Source organism: Phodopus roborovskii, unplaced genomic scaffold, assembly GCF_943737965.1.
Source record: "Phodopus roborovskii unplaced genomic scaffold, PHOROB, whole genome shotgun sequence".
NCBI lineage: Eukaryota > Metazoa > Chordata > Mammalia > Rodentia > Cricetidae > Phodopus > Phodopus roborovskii.
The window spans coordinates 512,530-531,755 of NW_026126441.1; the positions used below are offsets into that span (position 1 = coordinate 512,530).

Consider the following 19,226-nt stretch of genomic DNA (forward strand, 5'->3'; position numbering starts at 1 on the left):
GGCATTGGATCCCCTGGAAGTGGTGTTCAGAAGGTTGTGAGCTGCATGTGGACATCTCTCCTGTTTTATTTATTTATTTTAACTTTTTGAGACAATTTTTCTCAACTATGCAGCCCAAGCTACACAATCCTCCTGCCTCAGCTTCCTGGGTGCTGGGAGTACAGGCATGTAACACCACACCCAGCTCAAAAGGCATATTTTTGAAAAGCGATTTTGTTCCTGTAAGAAAAACAAAATTTGTTTGGGTGTTGTTAGACCCTAATTCCGGTGTCCTGATGGGCCCGTGGGAGAGCCCCACGACACAGACACCAAACCAGGAGATGCAACAAGCAAGAGGTATTTATTGAACAAGTGCTTTCGGGTGTCAGCAATCCGGGGAAAGCTGCACACCCCTTAGAGGATCCAGGCCCTTTTAAAGAGTACAAGTCAGCACACATGCATGGGGCACAAGGTGATTGATTACAAAGCATAATTACAAAGTACAAAGTATAATGTCATGTTTGAGAGATCACCCAGGTGTGACCTGTTCGTCTTTAAAGGAAAAATAACAGAATGACAGGGAGAGACCCCAGACTGTCTGTTGGTCCGGCATAACCCGGCTAGGACCGTTCATCTGGAACCATCTGTTCCAGGGTTGGGGCCTTTTCCTTGATGTGGGCCACGACCTGGAAGAGGCTTCAGTTATTTCACAAAAGATTGATGATTCAGTGACCAGCCCTATTTAACATAATCAGCCTAGCATGACCACTAGCCCCATCACTATAGTAACTTTCTTGTTCTCATAATTCCTGTCCTTTTCCCCCCCATGTCAACATCCATTTTTTTTTATGATTTTCTATATTCCACTTGCAAGATATTTTCCTTCCTACATCCTTGCTCTGCAAACTAAAATCTTGCAGGTGTGAGCAGAAAATATTCAAAGTCTGGCAAAATTGTTTATGAGCAGATGTAGTTTTTGACAGTATGAAGCTTCAAAAGGCTGAGAAATAGGAACAGAAGGACCAAAGACAATGGAAAATTTCTTTTAATTAGATAGGGGCATTGAAGTTAGCTATTCCTTCTGCAGCATCAGACAAAGCTCCCTGTAGAAATTTTGGTTTTTTAAGACAGGATTTCTCTGTGTAGCTTTGGAGCCTGTCCTGGAACTTGTTTTGTAGATAAGGCTGCCCTCGAACTCACGAGATCTGCCTGCCTCTGCCTTCCAAGTGCAGGGATTAAAGATGTGTGCAATCACTGACAGGCTATAAGGGTAAAATTATAATAGGTGAAAAAGCCTAGAGTCAGAGTTCCATTTTATTCTAGAATGATCAGTCTCACTGTATACTCAGGCTGACCTAAAACTCACATGTGGTCCAGGCTGACCTTGAATTGGAGGTGACCCTCCTTCCTTGGTACACTGAGTGCTGGGATTCATGGCATATGCCACCACACCTGGATTGGAGGCTTGAGACAATATATATATATATATATATAAATATATATATCACAGAGTACATCTATTTTTTTTTCTGAGCCAGAGAGGGTCTCATTACAAGGCCTTGGCTGGCCTGGAACTCACTATGTAGACTAGGCTGGCCTTGAACTCACAGAGATCCACCTACCTCTACCTACCAAGTGCTGGATTAAAGGTATGGGCCAACATCCTGGGAACTACATCATTTTGAAAAGTATACTTTTATAGGTTTTTTTTTTCTTTATTCACAAGGCAGTGTAATTCTTGCCACCACTACCTAATTTTAGAAGATTCTTAACATTCAAAAAAAGAAACTGTCATACCTTTTAGTAAGCATTCTCGTGTCTTCTTGGCTGCCACTTACCCTACTTCCTGTGAGTAAAATTCCTTTTTTTCAGCATTTCATGTAACTGGAATCCTGCAGCTGAGCATGGTGTTGCACAGCTGTAAGCCCAGTGCTTGGGAGGTACAGGAAGAAGGAACAGAAGTTCAAGGTCATCTTCTGCAGCTGGAAAGTCCACAGCCAGCCTGGGCTACTTCAGACCCATCTCAAAACAAACAAACAAACAAACAAACAAACAATAAGTACATAAGTGGAATCATACAATTTGTGAGTTTTGTATCTTGCTTTTCTTCACGTAGCATGTTTCCAAGGTTTATTCATGTTATAATATGTCATTTCTTCATTCCACTTTTATGATTACAACTTTGTTGAAATATAATTCATATACCATATGAAACACCCATTTTAAAGTGTACACTTGAATGGGTTTAAATACATTATTTGAATTGTGGGGGTTACAATTTTATTTATTTATTTTTTTAAGACAGGCTATTCTGGAACTCACTTTGTAGATCAGGTTGGCCTCCAACTCAGAGAGATCCACCTGGCTCTGCTCCTGAGTGCTAAGATTAAAGGTGTGTGCCACCACTGCCTGGCACAATTTTAGAGCATTTTAAATCACCCCTCAAGAAACTAAAAGCAAAACCCCATAACCATCGGCAGTCATGCTGTGTCTCCCAAACCTTAGGCAAGTACCAATCTACTTTTAGTCCCTTACAGATTTGCCTGTTCTGGACATGCCATGTAGTAGACTTATACAATATGTAGTTTTCTGTGACTAGTATTTTCCGGGGTCATTCATTTTGTAGCATGCACTAGTACTCCATATTCCATAGTTTCAATATGCCATATTTAGTTGACCCAATTTGAATTGTTCCTTTTCTTTAGCTATTATTTAAAACACTACAAATTCTGTGAATAAAATTCTGTTTCCTTGGATATAACTAAATGTAGAATTGCATATCAGGTGGTGGCTATGTTTAGCCTTTGAGGTACTTCTAGACTGGCTTTAAAGTGGTTGTTTTCTTACAGGTCCACAGCAACTCTTTTTTTTTTTTTTTTTTTTTTTTTAAAGATTTATTTATTTATTATGTATACAGTGTTCTGTGTGCATGTATCCCTTCAGGCCACAAGAGGGCACCAGATCTCATTTCAGATGGTTGTGAGCCAACATGTCATTGCTGAGAATTGAACTCAGGACTTCTGGAAGAACAGCTAGTGAGTGCTCTTCAACACTGTGCCGCCTCTCCAGCCCAACCACAACAACCCTTACAAAGGAAAACATTTAATGGGGCTGGCCAACAGTTGAGAGGTTTAGTCTGTTATCGTCACGGTAGGTAGGAAGCACGGCAGCATGCAGGCAGACCTGGTGCAGGGGACGCAGCTGAGAGTTCCACATCTGGATCAGCAGGCAGCAGGAAGAGACCGAGAGCCATCTAGGCCTGGCTTGAGATTTTGAGACCTTAAAGCACCCCCAGTGACATATTTTCTACAGGACCATACCTATTCTAACAGACCATAGGTCCTAGTCCTTTCAAATACTGCCACTCCCTATGAGCCTTTCGGGACCATTTACATTCAAACCACCATAGTTATAACTGACTTTTTAAAAAATATTATAGACACTCTAGTAAGGATTAAGTGATATCTCAGTAATTTTATCCTTACTGTCCTGGTGAAATATCATTTTTAATATCTTTTCATGCATTTATTAGTAATTATCTGATCATCAGGCTTGGTGGCAAGTGCCTTTATCCACTAAGCCATCTTGCCAGCCTTCCTTTTACTTTCTTGGTGATGTATTTTAAAGCATGAAAGTGTTTAAATTTAATGAATTTAAATTGGTGAACTTTTTTCTTTTGTTGACTGTATTTGTAGTGTCTCATATGTGTGAACCAAGGTAATGAGGTAATGGAGATTGCATATATGTTTAGTGTGTGACCTAAGGTGATGGAGCTTTACATATATACTTTCTTTTCAGTACAAGGGATTCGAACCAGGACCTCATGTGTGTGTGTGGGCCAGCAAATGCTCTGCCACTGAGATACATCTCCAGCTCTCCTTTTATTTTGTGTTGGAAGAACGGGCTCACTGTAGCCCAGGCAGGCTTTCATGTGTGATCCTATTGCCTCCTCCTAAGTAGCTAGGGTTACAGACTTTCACCACTGGGACTGACTCTTCTAGGAGTCTTATTTGGGCCTGTAATGCATTTTGAATTAATTTTTATTTATTTTTGGAGACAGGGTTTCTCTGTGTAGCTTTGGAGCCTGTCCTGGAACTTGCTCTGCAGGCTAGTCTGGTCTCAAATTCACGGAGATCCACCTGCCTCTGCCTCCCGAGTGCTGGGATTCAAGGCGTGTGCCACCACCACCCGGCTTTGAATTAATTTTTTATGTGATAGTTGTAGAGGATCCAACACTAATAACACTGTGTGAGTACTCCATGGTCTTGGCACCAGCTATTTAAAAAAATGATTTCTGCTGGACAGTGATGGTGCACACCTTTAATCCCAGCACTTGGGAGGCAGAGGCAGGTGGATCTCTGTGAGTTTCAGGCCAGCCTGATGTACAGAGTGAGTTCTAGTACAGCCAGAGCTATTTAATAGAGATTGTTTAAAAAGTAGGAAACTATTCCTAGGCAATGTATGTTCGTTCTAGTTACTGCCCAGAGGACTCTTCCCTTTCATGACACTAAATTATACTTAAAAAGAAAAGAGAAAGAAGAGAAAGGAAGGAAGGAAGAAAAGGAAGGAAGGAAGAAAGAAAGAAGAGAAAGAAAGGAAGGAAGAAAAGGAAGGAAGGAAGGAAGGAAGTGAATGGATCTGCAGGGCATGTGGCATATATCTTTGATAAGCCCAGTGCTGGGGGCGGGGAAAGCATAGGCAGGCAGATGGATGTCTGTTTGAGGCCAGCCTGGCCTACAAAGTGAAACAGGGCCACACTGTGAGGCCTTGTTGTGAAACAAACGAACAGATTTGTTTTTATTGTGTGAGTGCATGCCATGTGTTTTCAGGTGTTAGCAGAGGCTAGAAGACCTCAGAGTCCTTGGAGCTGGCATTACAAGCAGCTGTGTGCCATGTGACATGGCTGCTGGGAACCAAACCCCACTTGGAAGAGCTGCAAGCACTCCTACCTGCTGAGCTATCACTCCAGACTGCTCTCCTTCACCCAGCTATTGCTTGAAAAAAATGACTCCTGACCTGGAAGTGTAGTTCAGTGGTTGAACGTTTGTTTGCTTGGTATATAGGAGACCCAGTGTCTGTCTGTCTGTCTGTCTCTCTCTCTCTCTTTCTCTCTCTCTCTCTCTCTCTCTCACACACACACACACAAACACAGAGTTTGACCATGAATGTGAGGATTTATTTCTGGATTTTCAAACCCATTCCCGTGAACTGATCCCATTGAACTGTATTTTTTCCTTATTTTTAAAGCTGTATTTATTGGTAAACCTGAGCTTTAGGTGAGCATTAGTACCTTTAGAGGGCAGAAGAGGGCGCCAGATCCTGGAACTGGAGTGACAGATGGTTGTGAGCCATCATGTGGCTACTGGGAACTGAACCCAGTTTTCTGGAAGAGCAGCTTGTGCTCTTGATCACTGAATCATCAACAGAGGGACTCATTTTTCAATTTTTAAAGAAGTCGTGTGTGTGTGTGTGTGTGTGTGTGTGTGTGTGTCTGTGTGTTATTCAGGGTGGGGGGTTGCACATGCACCACAGTGCACACATAGAGGTCAGAGGACAACTTTGGGAGTCAGTTCTTTCCCTTCACCTTTATGTGGGTTCTAGGGATTGAACTCAGGTTGTCAGGGTTGCACAGCACATGCTCATCCAGTTAGATGACAGCTCACCATCCCTAGATTGTATGTCTATCTGTTTTGTGTTTTGTTTTTTCTAGACAGGATGTACTTGTCTAGAAAATTATGTAGCTTTGGCTGTTCTGGAACTCATTATTTTGATCAGAGACCCATCCCTCCCAAGTGCTGGGATTAAAGGCATAGGCCACTACACCTGACAATATATGTCTATCTTCATGCTGGTATTACATTATCTTTATTATTGTAGGTTTGTAATAGTATGAAATTGAAAAGTATGAGTCCTCCAACTTTGTTCTTTTTCAAGGTTGCCTTGGCTATTCTGGGCCCCTTAGATTTCTCTGTGAATTTTATCTATTAATTCACTTTTGATACAGGGTATCACTTTGTAGCTCTGGCTGGCCTAGAACTCACTAGGTTGGCCTTGACCTTACAAGAGATCCACTTGCCTCTGCCTCTCAAGTACTGGGACTGGATTAAAGGTGTATGCCACTACACCTGGCTCACTATGAATTTTATTTTGGCTTGTTGATTTCCACACAGAATTTAGCTGGGATTTTGGTAGGTATTATACGGAGTCTGTAGGCTAGTGAAGTGTTGCCATTTTCACAGTAGTATGCATTACAATTTATGGCCACTTCTTTCTGTTATCTTCAATGTCTTAGTTTCCAAAGTATAGCCTTACATTTCTTTTGCTTATTCCTTTAAAAATATTTTAAGCATTTAAAATACTAAGTCTTAAAAATATTAAGACGGGCTGGAGAGATGGCTCAGTGATTTGAAAGAAATAAAAGACTTTAATCTGTAGAGTAAGAATGTGGGAAAGGGGCAGGAGAATAATTCTTGCAAGCAGAATATAGAAAATCATAAAGAATGGACGTTGACATGGGAGGAAAGAACAGGAATTATGAGAACATGAAAGGTTATTATGGCAATGGGGCTAATGGTTATGTGCTAGGCTGATTCTGTTAAATAGGGCTAGTAATTGAATCATCAAACCTTTGTGGAATAACTGAAGTTTCTCCCAGGTCGTGGCCCACATCAAGGAAATAGGTCCCAACCCTGGAACAAATGGTTCCAGGTGAACGGTCCTGGCCGGGTTATGCCCGACTATTGGACGGTCTGGGGTCTCTCCCTGTCATTCTGTTGTTTTTCCATTAAAGAAGAATAGGTCACACCTGGGTGATCTCTCAAAAATGACTTTATACTTTTATTACAAAGCATAATTACAAAGTACAATCACCTTGTGTCCCATGTATGTATGTATGCCGCTTTGCACTCTTTAAAAGGGGCCTGGCCCCTCTGAGGGGTGTGCAGTTTTCCCGGGATTGCTGACACTGGAGTGTACTCATTCAAAAAACACCTCTTGCTTGTTGCACCTCCTGGTTTGGTATCTGTGTCTCGGGGCTCTCCCATGGGCCCATCAGGACCCCAAAATTAGGGTCTTACAGTTAAGAGCACTGGCTGCTCTTCCAGAGGACCTGAGTTCAATTCCCAGCAAGTACGTGATGGCTCACAACCATCTGTAATGAAATCTGGTACCCTCTTCTGGTGTACAGGGATACATACAGACAGAACACTGTATACATAATAAATAAATACATTTTAAAAAATTAAGACTTAAAAATATTTTAAGTCAGATATAGAAGCTCATGCCTCTAATACCAGCATTTGGAAGGATGAGCCAGGAGAATTACTTCAATTTCAAAGCTAACACAGATTGTATAGTGAGTTTAAGGTCAGCTTGTGGTACACTATGAGGACTTGCCTTTAAAAATAGCCAGGCAGTGGTGGTACACACTCTTACTCCCAGCACTCAGGAGGCAGAGGCAGGCAGATCTCTGTGAGTTCAAAGGCCAGCCCCGGTCTACAAAGCTACACAGAGAAACCCTGTCTCAAAAGCAAAAACAAAACAAGCAACAAACAAACAAACAAACCCCCAAAATAGTCAAATGTATTGACAGTTGAGGCAGGGCAATCAGGAGTGAGAGTTAGGTCAGGGCCATTCTATAGTGAATCTGAGACCTGTCTGGACTACATGAGACTCTGCTTTTGAGACAGGGTCATGCCTAGAAAATGTAGGGCCCTGGCAGAACCATCAGTAGTCAGAGTTAGGGAACAAATTAATGAGGTTCTTAAGAGCAGAGGTTAGACGTAGTAGGATGGGCCAGGAGGTGGTGACTTACACCTTTAATCCCAGACCTCGGGAGAAATAGGCAGGTGATCTCTGTGAGTCAGAGTCCAACCTGGTCTACAGAGCGAGTTTTGGGACAGCCAAAGCTACACAGAGAAACCTTGTGTTGAAAAATCAATCAACCAACTAACCAACAACAACAACAAAAAAAAAAAAAAAAAAAAAAAAAAAAAAAAAGAAAAGAAAAGAAAAGAAAGAAAGAAAACAAAAAACAGTAGGAAGGAAAAGCTAATCATGAGCCCTGGAAAGGGAAGAGGAAGTGAATGTCCTAAATGGAATAGACTAAACCTCCTGGACCTGAACAAACTGAAGCAACTAGGGCCTTGTCCATAAAGACTGTGAGGGTTAGAAAGTGACCATTATCTCTTTTCATGACTCAGGCACAAAGAAGAATGCTCATGGGATAACATGTCTTTTCTCGGGCAGGGTCTGCAGGGTGGACACCGGCTAAGAGACTGTGTAAATACTTCAGCAGTGGAGAAGGGTAGCTTACCTCCTTGGTTTTAGATGTGGTTTCACCTTTCAAGGGGCAGAGAGGTGGGCAAGATTCAATGTCTTCTTCAATTTGGTGCCTTCCAAAATCCAGATCTGCTTCTCCTGGAAGCTTTCCCCAATAACCACCCATCCTATTTCCTGCCAGTACCTAGAGGTGATCTTTCTGGAATCCCCTTGTTCCTCACCTAGGGTGAAGCAGCAACTGATGGACTTAACCCTACAAGGGAGGTAGAAAAGTTTCCTTTCCTAGGGCACAAGGCTCTAGGAAATCAAATGCCCTCCTGATCATGAAAACAATGACATATCTCCACAGAAGGCCCTTGGTTGCTGAACTGAAAACCTTAAGGAATGAAGCATAATAGAAATTTCTGTGCAGGTGCAGGAACCATGCAGGGCAAAGCCCTCATGTCGTTCAGGCCTCTCCAGTCATCTTGGCCTTTGGTCTGACCCAATTTTTTACTAATCTGAGGGCTGGAGGGTGGTGCCAGCTTCCTCTTATTGCCCCCTGTGATGTAGGTAGGCAGTCAGAACTCAGACTACTCCACAACCCTCATTCCACTCGGTGTTATGTAATCTGGAATGGGAAAAGCAACTGGGAAGGAAAAAGCAGTGCAAAGATACAGGTCACAAGGGCATGATTTCCCACATCCTCTAGACTGGGCACACCCGGAACAGGGCCTCCTGAGTGAGCCTATATCTCCTCCAATGCCCCTTAGGGCTTACCACTCAAAGCTTAACAGCTCCCCTCTTATCAAGCTGCTGGAAAGATCCTTGGGTTTGCTGAAGTAAATGATTAGCTTCAAGATTAAAAAAACAGGCTGTGCCTCAGAGCTGGGGTGTACCCTGTGGGGATTGTCAGCAGAAACCCTTGGAGCCAAACAATGGAAGGAAAGGAAACCACCCAGTGGCCACTGAATTTTCCTTCAAGGCTAAGTCTGAGCAGACCTCTCCTGGCAAGGATTAGCTGTACAGTTGTTCCCAGGATAGGAGGCAGGGTTTCTTCCAATGCTTTCCCAAATATACGTGCCTGAGTGCGTGGGTGAAACAGCCATGAGAAGGATCAGATCTTAGAAGACTTGAGCACCAACCACAACCTAGATTCCCCCATCCCACAAGAGAGATGACTGAACTTTGGATAGCTCTCCTTGACTGCTGTGTGGGTTGGACAAGATCAGACATGTTCAGGATGGTATGGCTGTAGACGTGTTGTGAGGGTTGAATTTGAAGGTCTATCAATAGAATGTGGCTGATAAGGTCTGAAGTAGAGAATGTTGCTAGGTCAGATTCTAGGGAACCTGACAAATCTGACCCCAAAACAGAGAAGTAGTGAAAATCGGGAGAATTTTAATCAGCATTTCTATACTAGGAAGACAAGGGGGGCAATGTCGTCAGCCCTGGCATTAGAGATACTCATAGTAGCTTTTGGATTATGTAGAAAAGGGACAGAACCCAGACTAAGAGGCATGCACAGTTCATCTACCTTGGCCCAACTGTGGCCTGGTTGATCATTATCTCAGGATTGGTCTGGCAGGCCTTGTTCAATTGCCTCTGGGTAGGGGTAGTTTTGACCCTTGTCACAGATGTTTATCTGGGGGCTCTGTTCCTGGAATTCACCAGACTATAAGAGAATGACTTGGTGCAAAGGAAGCAGGTGCAAAATAGAGGCAGCATACCAAGCTCTTGTTCTGCTTTTTAGTTAACTCATTGTGCCCCTGGCGGGCCAAGTGAAGAGTCTTTGTTCAACAGTGGCCAGAGGATGGAGGGGCCAGTCAGTCTCACCCTGGATTTGGGGAACGAGGGTTCTGGGTGCCTGAAGAGGAGAACCAGCCCAATTCTTGCAAGAAATCAGAAACACTTCACGCAGAAGATGGGGAATGACAGCCAAAATTCTCTTGGAAAACCCTCTTGGCTAAAGCTTAACACATTCCTAACCTTCAGTGGCCATTCAGGTCCTCCCATTACCTCTAGAGAAAGGGGTTCCAGATTGTTGTATGTCACCCCCACCAAAAAATACACAACATCTTAGGTGCAGGGAGAGACCAGTGAATGCAAGGCTGCTAGAGGCCTTTTTTTTTGGAGCAACGTTAGGCTTGCCAGATCCAATGTACAGGAAAGACAATTTTGGATTGCACAAGAGGGACAGGCAGGGATGGAGGACAGGACAAGGCCAGAAAGGGCTGGAGAGATGGTTCAGCAGTTAAGAGCATTTGAACCTGGGTTCAATTCCCAGCACCCACATGATGCCACACAACTATCCAGAATGCTAGTTCCAGAGGATCTGTTACCCTTTTCTGATCTCCACAAGCACCAGGCATACATGTACACACAGGCAAAGCACTCATATGCATAAAATAAGTCTTCTAAAATCCCAAGTAATCCTCATTTTTAAGCAAGAAAACAACAAATACCACAACAGCTATTTTTTATTGAGCACCTACTTTGTGCCAGGCACTTTCCATATATCCGTGCTTATTATTAAAATTACCTTGGAGGTAGGCATCATCATCTCTTTCACACACACACACACACACACACACACACACACACACACTGAGGCTCAGTGGGGTTAAGCGGCTTATTCAAGGTCACCCAGCTGAAGACTGGGGATGTAGCTCCCTGGAGGAGTGCTTGCTTAGTATGCTTGGGGCCCAGGGTTCTGTCTTCAACATTACCAACAAAAAGGAACAAAAGAATTGGCACTGGAGACAGGCATCTGTGGGAACCCTGAAGCGCAGGGCTTTTCACCCAGAGAAAATGAAGGATTGGGGCACAGGCTTTGTTGTCAGAGCCGCTGAGGAAGCTGGGCTCTACCTTGTTGTCCACCTTCTCTGGCAAGTGACTCTTGAAGACATAGCCGCAGAGTCAGGAAAAACTCACCCTGGCTGGAGCTGATCTTAGAACAGGTGAATTCCTGAGATAAAAGACCTTCCCCGACACATGTGTGTATCAATGTGCAATGTCATTCATGTGCCAAACACATCACTGCGGGGATGAGAACATGGTTCCCTTTTAGGTCACACTTGAACATGTGTGCAGAGCGAGACAGCTGAGTAATCTTAAAGGGCTGTTGATTTCCTACAGTGCTCTCCTTTTACCATATGATCTTGGGATTGAACTCAGGTTGTCAGGCTTTCCAGGAAGGAAGGGCCTTTACCTTCAGTAGAGTCACCTCCTCAGCCCAGCTCTAGTGTTATGAACTCCTAAACTGGTGCTGCTACTCTCCTAGGGAAACCATCTGGGAAGGGGCTAGCTCAACAATCAAAGGCTTGAGTTTGCCCCTGCATCATCCTCCCTCTAGGCTTATCCAGCCTCAGGGATATTCTCTTCATTCTGTGCATTCGGAGACCATGGTGGGCACATCTCCCTCTCTCAGATACGAGTGTGTACATACATACACACATATAGACACAGGTTCTTGAATTAAGGCATCGAGTCCAGCCTGCATGGCCCTGCAAGTCTGCCCACTAGGCACTTCTGGCCCAGGGATGGGTTCAAGGTTGAGTCTGCTGTATACACAAATAGGTTAGTGCAGTGTTAGTCTCCTCACAGAGACAATTAGTCCAGGCTGAGCCCAGCTCTCCTACTGCCTGGGAAGAGACCTTTTGCTTCCTTGTCAGCAGGCCAAACCAAACATCTGTATCTTTTCTTTCCCAGATGGAATAGGATCAGGTCAATGACTGCTCAGGTGTGTGCTGGGAAACTAGCTGCTGTCACCAAGAAGGTACACTTTTTTTCTTTCTCTGTGTCGCCCTGGCTATCCTGGTACTCACTCTGTAGGACAGGATGGCCTTGAACTCAGAGATCCGCCTGTCTCTGCCTTCTAAATGCTGGGATTAAAGGCATGTGCCACCACTGCCCAGCTAAAGGTACACCTTCTAAATATGGTAAAAAACTATTTGGGAACTTTGAAGAGAATCGGTTCCTCGTCTCAGAGGACAAAGATGGCTACAAAGGTCAGGGGAAGAAGAGATATCTCTGCTTTAAAAATCAGACCCTGTGTAACAGAAAGAACAGACCTTTGTCCTGAGTTCCCAGCCCTCCAACCCAGGGAAGAGGTTTCTGAAGACTGGAGAGAAGGTCCCGGGGTTTGGGTGGGGCGCTGTTAGGACTGTGCACTGGGGCAGGAGGTTGTTTCCATACTTCCCCTCCCAGGTCTCACCTACAGCTGTTCGCTGGAGCACTTTTAAGTCTGTACTCATTTCCTAAGCGATATAGAGGTGGGAACTTCCTGAGGGCGCACCGTTTGGGTATGGTAAAGGATTAAAACTCTGCATGAAGGCTGGGGTTAGGACTGTGGGATTCCTAGGTCTTGAAGTGGGTCAGGACGCCCAGGTGAAATAGGCGACCTCATCCAGGTCGACGGGGTAATCCGTGAGCAGCACCGGCGTCTTGTCAAAAAGCTCACCCTTGTAGCTGCGCCACTTGCCGGCGGGCAAATAGACATCACGCTCCTGCTTACCAGGCTCCAGTACTGGCGCCACCAGCAGCGTATCCCCGATAAGGAACTGCGAGTCGATGCGGTGGGCCGTTTCATCCCCCGGTGCGATCCACCACAGGGGGCGCACGATGGGGTCGCCAGTGTCGGTGACCTCACCAGCGAGCTCAAGCAGCAGTGGCGCCACTAGCGAGGCGCGCAGAGCGGCGAACTTGTGTGCGATGGCTACCACTTCTGGGTCGTACTGCCAGGGCGGGATTGAAAACTGCATGGCAGGCATGAAAGCCGCCACCTCCAGCCAGCGCACATAGAGCTCGCGCTCCGGCCCCGGCCCATCTTGGCGGCCGTCTGTGCGCTCTGGCACCGCGTTGCCACCCACCATATCGGGCAGGATGAACGGATAGCCCAGCATACTGACCGTGAGCACAGCAGGGATAAGAGAGCGTAGTCCCAGGTCGTAGCCCCATACCGAGTCGCGGTCCACTAGGCGAAAGAAGCAGGAGATGTTCTGTGACTGGTATCCAACGCGGACCTCGGCTAGCGAGAAGAAGGGCAGCGCCATCTCGGTGTACCGCCGGCTCCACACACTGGGGTCGGACAGAGGCCTGTAGGTGCTGAAGTCCCGGGGCAGGTAGCTGACCTCACCAGCGTCGAACTTAAAGGAGGCCACATTGTAGCGTGAGCGCAGGCGCCGTAGCTGTCCCTGGAACCAGTCTCTGGCCTCTGGGCGCGTGAAGTCCAGCACCGCACCGATGCCGTTCCACCAGCGCACCAGCGCGGGCAGCCGGCCCGTGGGCTCGCGCACGAACAGCTCACGCTCCACGCCCTCGCCGAAGCGCGAGGAGTTGTAGTTGACAAACGGATGCACCCAAAGTGTGACTCGGAAACCAGCCTCTCTCAGGCTGCGGAACATGTCAGTGGCATTGGGGAACTTGCCCTCGTCGAAATCAAAGTCGCCATAAGCAGGCGTGTACATGTCATCGATTTCCAGGTGGCTGCTGTTAAAGCGGTGCTGACGGATCTCCTGGGCGAATTGCAGCACCTTGTTTTGGTCCACCGAGCGCCCATAGATCGCCCATGTGGACCAAATGGGGTCTCGGAAGGCCTCTGATGCTGGTACCCTGGATGGCTTATTGAAGTAACGCCGAACCATGTACTTGTGGATGGAGGTGACATCTGAGCCCACGCACACGCGATAGCTGAGTTCTGGCGCTGCGGTACCGCCAGCTGGTGGCTTGTAAGATGTGTCGTGATAGCGTGCCTGCAGCCGCATCGAACGCTCAGTGCTGTTCCAACCCAGGTGGAAGGGCACTGAGTCATTGACTTTGATGGCGGCCGCGCGTGAAGACAGCCAGTAGCGCTCGAGGATGCCCCCGAATGCGGCGTCAGAAGAGTACACGTCGCTCGTGACAAATGGCTGTGGCTCCTGCTGGCCATCCAGGCGGATAGGCCAGTGTTGCGTCCTCATCTCTGCGCCGCCATACCAATGCGCCGCAGCATCTCCCAGAAACATGGCGTGTTCCACAGCACGCCCTGGTGCAGCTTCCTCCCAGCGCACGCGGTAACACATGACAGTGTCCTTGGGTCGTACAGTCTGGATGAAGAAGTGCAACGGGCGTCCATCGGCCGTTCGGGAGCAGCCAAGCAGGGCACCCTCCCGGCTGCAGGAGTCGAGGTCCAGTGCACCCGAACGGAAGGCCAAACGGAAGACTTGCTCACCTTTCTGGTTCCGGATGGAGAAGCCGCCACGGTTCAGGTCCAGCAGCTCTGCGCGCAGGCGTTCGGCTTTGCGTAGCGAGGCGCTGTAGTAGCACCAGGCCACAACTGCCGCCAGCACCAGCAGCAGTCCCAATACCGCGGAGCCCAGCAGAGGCCTCAGCTCTTTGTTGGGCTTGGGTTTGGCAGGTGAAAAATTGTCAGGCAGGAAAGTGTACATGGTTGCTGCTGGGATGGCTTTGAGGCTTTTGGGGCCTGCGTTACTACCAGATCTATGTCGGGGGTAGACCTGGCTCTTCTCCCTAAGGTTCTGGGGCATTAGTCCCCTACTAAGGAAGGAACCAGCACACCAAGCCCATCTGAATATGGCCTGCGGGAGCCTGCAAAAGGGAGAAAAAGGACATTAAGCTTTCTCTTCCACCGTATTTCCATTTCTGCAGCCTAGAAGAGGGGCCTAAGAGCTTGACAAATGGCAAAGGCAGGGCTCTTGTCCAGGACAATCAATGTCTTACCCTCCTTTTTCTTAGGCCCCACCACTTGCCAAATTGGTGAGAACTGTGAATGGAGAGAACCATGGGAATGAGAAAGTATGCTTCTACTCTTTCCCAGTGGAAAAACAAACCCAGAGAAGCAAGGCACTGTCCAGGGTCGTAGCATGAGCAGACAGCCCCTCAAGAAGGAGGGCTGAAGTAGCTCTGGCTAAAAAGAGGGACTACTCTACCACATGTAAGGCCTTGGTAAGAAAGGGCCAATGGTCCACCCAATTCTGTTAAAGAACAGGGCAATCAGTAGGCTGGCTTCCCTGCCTCTAGAGAGTCAAGGACAAGGGGAAAAGGGACACCTAAGTCATGGAATTTGATATTGAGTCCAACTAGATGGCTATCTGGAAATTAAAGAAAGCACCGAAAGTCACATCCAGTCACAGGGACTGGTTTGGAGGAAGGCAGAACTAGGGTGCAACATTGGGGCTGAAGCAGGAGCTTGGTGAAAGATCTTGCTTCTCTGCCCTGCCCCTTTGCTCACAACCTCTCCTGGCTCTAAGCCACTAAGTATCAAGTAAATCCATTTCTCTGCTCATGCTTCTTGTCTGCTCCCAGGAGGGAAGCTGGAAGCTGTGCAATCAAAGCTCGAGACATGATATGATTCCAGCTACATTTCCATGCAGCCCAGAAAAGTGGCCCTGACTGTGATCCTCCTGCCTAACTGCTGGATAGCTGGCATTGCAGGCACACATCACCACATCTGAGTTCAGCTCCTTTTCTGATTCCAACCCCAACCAGGTCTATCTCAAGACTACCAAGCTCATTCCCTAACCTAAATCCTCAAGTCACCTGCTTTGGTAGATTTCAGCCGTCTAGCCTGATAATCTCTCCTTAGCTCATCAGGGAACAGATGCCCACCACCACACATATAAATGTTCACACAAAGTATGCTAAACATTGAAATATGTATGCAGGAAAACTTGGGTTTGTTTCAACCCTCTGCTAAAGGCCACTAACTCCTGTCTCAACCCCCAAGGGCAGAGTCCAACAAAAGAAAAGTACCTGCCACATGCAAACACAGGCAGTCACACTGCCAGCCAATGGGTTGCCTAACTCCCCAGCTGGGGGGAAGGAGAGACTGGCAGATAGTAATCAGTTGCTTCCCAGATGCCAGTGTCTGTCTCTCTGTCTGTAGTGACTTCCAAGGTGGAAAACTACTCAGGTTCTTCTACTTGTCCAGCTCTCCATTCAGAATCTGTCAAGAATGCCAGGTGCAGAGATCAGAGAGATGGCTCAGCAGTTAAGAGCACTTAACTTCCAGAGGACCTAGGGTTCGAATCCTAACACCCACGTGGCTGCTCACAACTGTCTGTAACCTCAGTCCCAGGGGATCCAATGTCCTTTTCTGGCTTCTGCAGGCACCAGGCACAAATATGGTGCACAGACATTCAGGCAAATACTCATACACATAAAATGAACACAAATGAATCTTAAAAAAAAAAGTCATGTGCAGATCCTAGAAGACAATACTTTAGCATCATTCTTTTATCTTTGTTTGCTTGTTTGAGACAGGGTTTCCCTGTGTAGCAGCCCTGGCTGTCCTGGAGCTCTCTTTGTAGACCAGGCTGGCCTCCGAGATCTGCCTGCCTCTGCTGGAATTACCATTTTTATCCCTCCCCACAACTTTAATGACTCCAGTCACGTCGCTGCCCAACCCCAGTCTGGAATAGCCTCTTATTTCCTCTCCACCTACACATTTAGAGTTGCCCTAGCCTCCTGTAGGTAACAGTGTCCTTTGCTGATACACTCACAAAGTTAAGTGACACCCAAAGAAGGCTGTGGGGTCCCAAGCCTGACAAATGCACACTTCTGTCATTTACTCAACAGCCAAGGCTACATTCTGAGTACTAAGGGGTTAAAAGGAGAGGGGTCTGGTTCTAAATGGGAAAGACCCCCCTCAGCCTTAAAACATATATTCAGTTGGCCTTATGACCCCTGGGGGCCTGAAAAGCTCACTTTGATGGTTTCCAAAGCCCTTTCACCACTTGGGTTTTGAGAACCAATTTTTAGTATTATTCGGTTCTTTGATGAAGGGCAGGAGCCCACAGACTTAGGCACCCACTTTGTTAGTGCCTCACTGTGTTCTTCCAAAGGAAACCGCAGCATCTAACACCAACAACACTGTGAGCTGTTGCGTCCCTTTTACAGATGGGAAAACAGGGCTTGTCAGCAGTCACCGGGGATCCCAGTGAGTTTCCTGGGATCCGAAATTTTGCCTCCACCTCCCATAATGAGAAATGGGCGTGGACCGGTGAGGCCTGTCTTTTTAAGCGCTGCCGCAGGCAGATCAGAAGATTTTAGGGGTGCGAAAGGGGCAATTTAATGGCATCTGGTATTGCAGCTGTGGGACTCTGTGGCTCCACTCTTAGTGTCGTTCAAGACCCCGTAATCTGTCGCGTCTACCATGTGGCCAAACACAGGCTAAAACTAGCAGGTGGGATCGGCGGAGAGGGCCTTCCTATAGGCTCAGCCTAAGAAGCCTCTTCCCGCTGGCTTCACACTCAACCTCAGTCTTGGCTGCCGGCCCCTAGCCTACAGTTTAAGGGCGAGGGCCCGACTCAGCCCGACTCAGCCCAACTGAGCCACTTACGGCAGAGTCCTTTGTCGGACACAGTTGGAAGGGGAGTGGAAATGTCAAAGGCAATTCGATCCTGCCCATCTCCCTCCCCTGCTCAGGGACAGGCTCCACAAAGATCAAGTGACTGTGCTAACACAGCCTGGAATACTTGACACCCACCCTTGGAGCCACACCCGGCACGGCCCAAAGGGGCAGAGGAAGGTCAAGGGACCGGTCGCTGGCTGGGACCCTCTGGCCTAGAGGAGGGGGGCTCAGGTATCCAGGGGCGCTCTACCAACGAAAGTTCAGAAACTGCTCCTTAGGCAGCTCAACACCCCTCAGCCTCAAAGGCCTCGTACTGGGCTCACTCACCGCAGTGACCACCACACAGAAGACGGGGAGAAGGGATCTCCCGGCAGATTCTCTCTCCAACGCTAACAGAAGTTGAGCAGCCACAGCCCCTGCGGGTTGCTGCCTGGCTAGGCACAGCGTAGCCCCTCCTGCGCCCCGCCCTTGGGCTACTTGGCCACGCCCAGCCGTCCAATGTGGCTTCAGGCCTGGGCCTCCAGCCCCACCCCTGGCTCCCGGCCCCTCCCCCACAGCCTCTTGAAGCTGCAAGTGCCTTGCCCGGACTTTCTTCTCTCCGCCCTAGCTCTGCCCTTTGGGCCCGCCTCTAGATTGGTGCCTCTAGGCTTCACCCCCTGCCTCAGGCGCCGCCCCTGTTAAGAGCAGGCCATCGCTAGCCTGGCTGATCCCTAGGCCTTATGGGAGATGTAGTTCTGAAGGGAGGAGTTGCTGAATGTTGGGGTTCTTGCAACTCCAGACTAGGTTTGTTATGTGTATGAGAGCACCGCAAGGTGGAGGGGCAGAGGTAGCTGTGGTGGCTCGAATAAGAGTGGCTCCCATAGGCTCATCTATTTAAATGTTTAGGTACCTGAGCACGGTACTGTTTGAAGGAGTTACAAGGATTAGGAGGCATATGTGTAGCTCCTTCTCTTAGTGACAACTTTTAGTTAGAAATGCCCATGCTGGGCAAGGCAGTGGTGGCACACACCTTTATTCCCAGCACTTGGGAGGCAGAGGTAGGCAGATCTCTGTGAGTTTGAGGCCAGCCTGATCTACAGATCGAGTTCCAGGACAGACTCCAAAGTTACAGAGAAACGCTGTCTCAAACAACAACAACAACAAAGAAATTCCTGTGTTGGCTGGGTGGTGATGGCACATGCCAGCACTTGGGAGGCAGAGACAGGTGAACTTAAAAAAAAAAGTCTGTACCTCAGAGTGCAGAGATGGGTATACTGTGCCATACCCTCCCCCCTAAAGCAAGTGGTGGTGCAAGAGAAGATTCCAGAGCATCCCACCCTCTGCTCCCTTGGAGGATAGAGAAACAGAAAAACCGATCTGTTACAGTTCCAAGTTTCATGATTGTGAGTCTTTCCAAAATTATGTTCTGTAGTTCTTAGACTCAGGTGGGGAAGGGTGACAAATGTTTCTGAAGAGAGAGCATTTGGGAGGTTGTAATGGAGACCTGGGATCTGAGATGGAGAGGAATCTATGTTCATTGATGTATGTATGTATGTATGTATGTATGTATGTATGTATATGGGGAAATGTTGGCTAGAGGGTCTTCAAGTAGACAGATCTGCATGGCTAGCTGGACTCAAGCTCTGCAGTGATGGGA

The 19,226-nt window shown here is 47.4% G+C and overlaps 1 protein-coding gene across 1 annotated transcript; it reads right to left on the reverse strand.

Moving 5' to 3' along the window:
* Positions 1-10,700: 10,700 nt before the first annotated feature.
* On the reverse strand, positions 10,701-18,075 carry Myorg (myogenesis regulating glycosidase (putative)). The gene is made up of 2 exons (XM_051187565.1): positions 17,918-18,075; positions 10,701-14,826 (listed from the first exon to the last, which is right to left on the reverse strand). The coding sequence occupies exon 2, from the start codon at positions 14,763-14,765 to the stop codon at positions 12,615-12,617; it is 2,151 nt and encodes a 716-aa protein (XP_051043522.1). The 5' UTR covers positions 14,766-14,826; positions 17,918-18,075; the 3' UTR covers positions 10,701-12,614.
* Between the last annotated feature and the right edge of the window lie 1,151 nt (positions 18,076-19,226).

What these genes read in the sequence shown, in the direction of transcription:
- Myorg (XM_051187565.1), bottom strand. Translation starts at nt 14,765, where the DNA reads ATGCCCCAGAACCTTAGGGAGAAGAGCCAGGTCTACCCCCGACATAGA.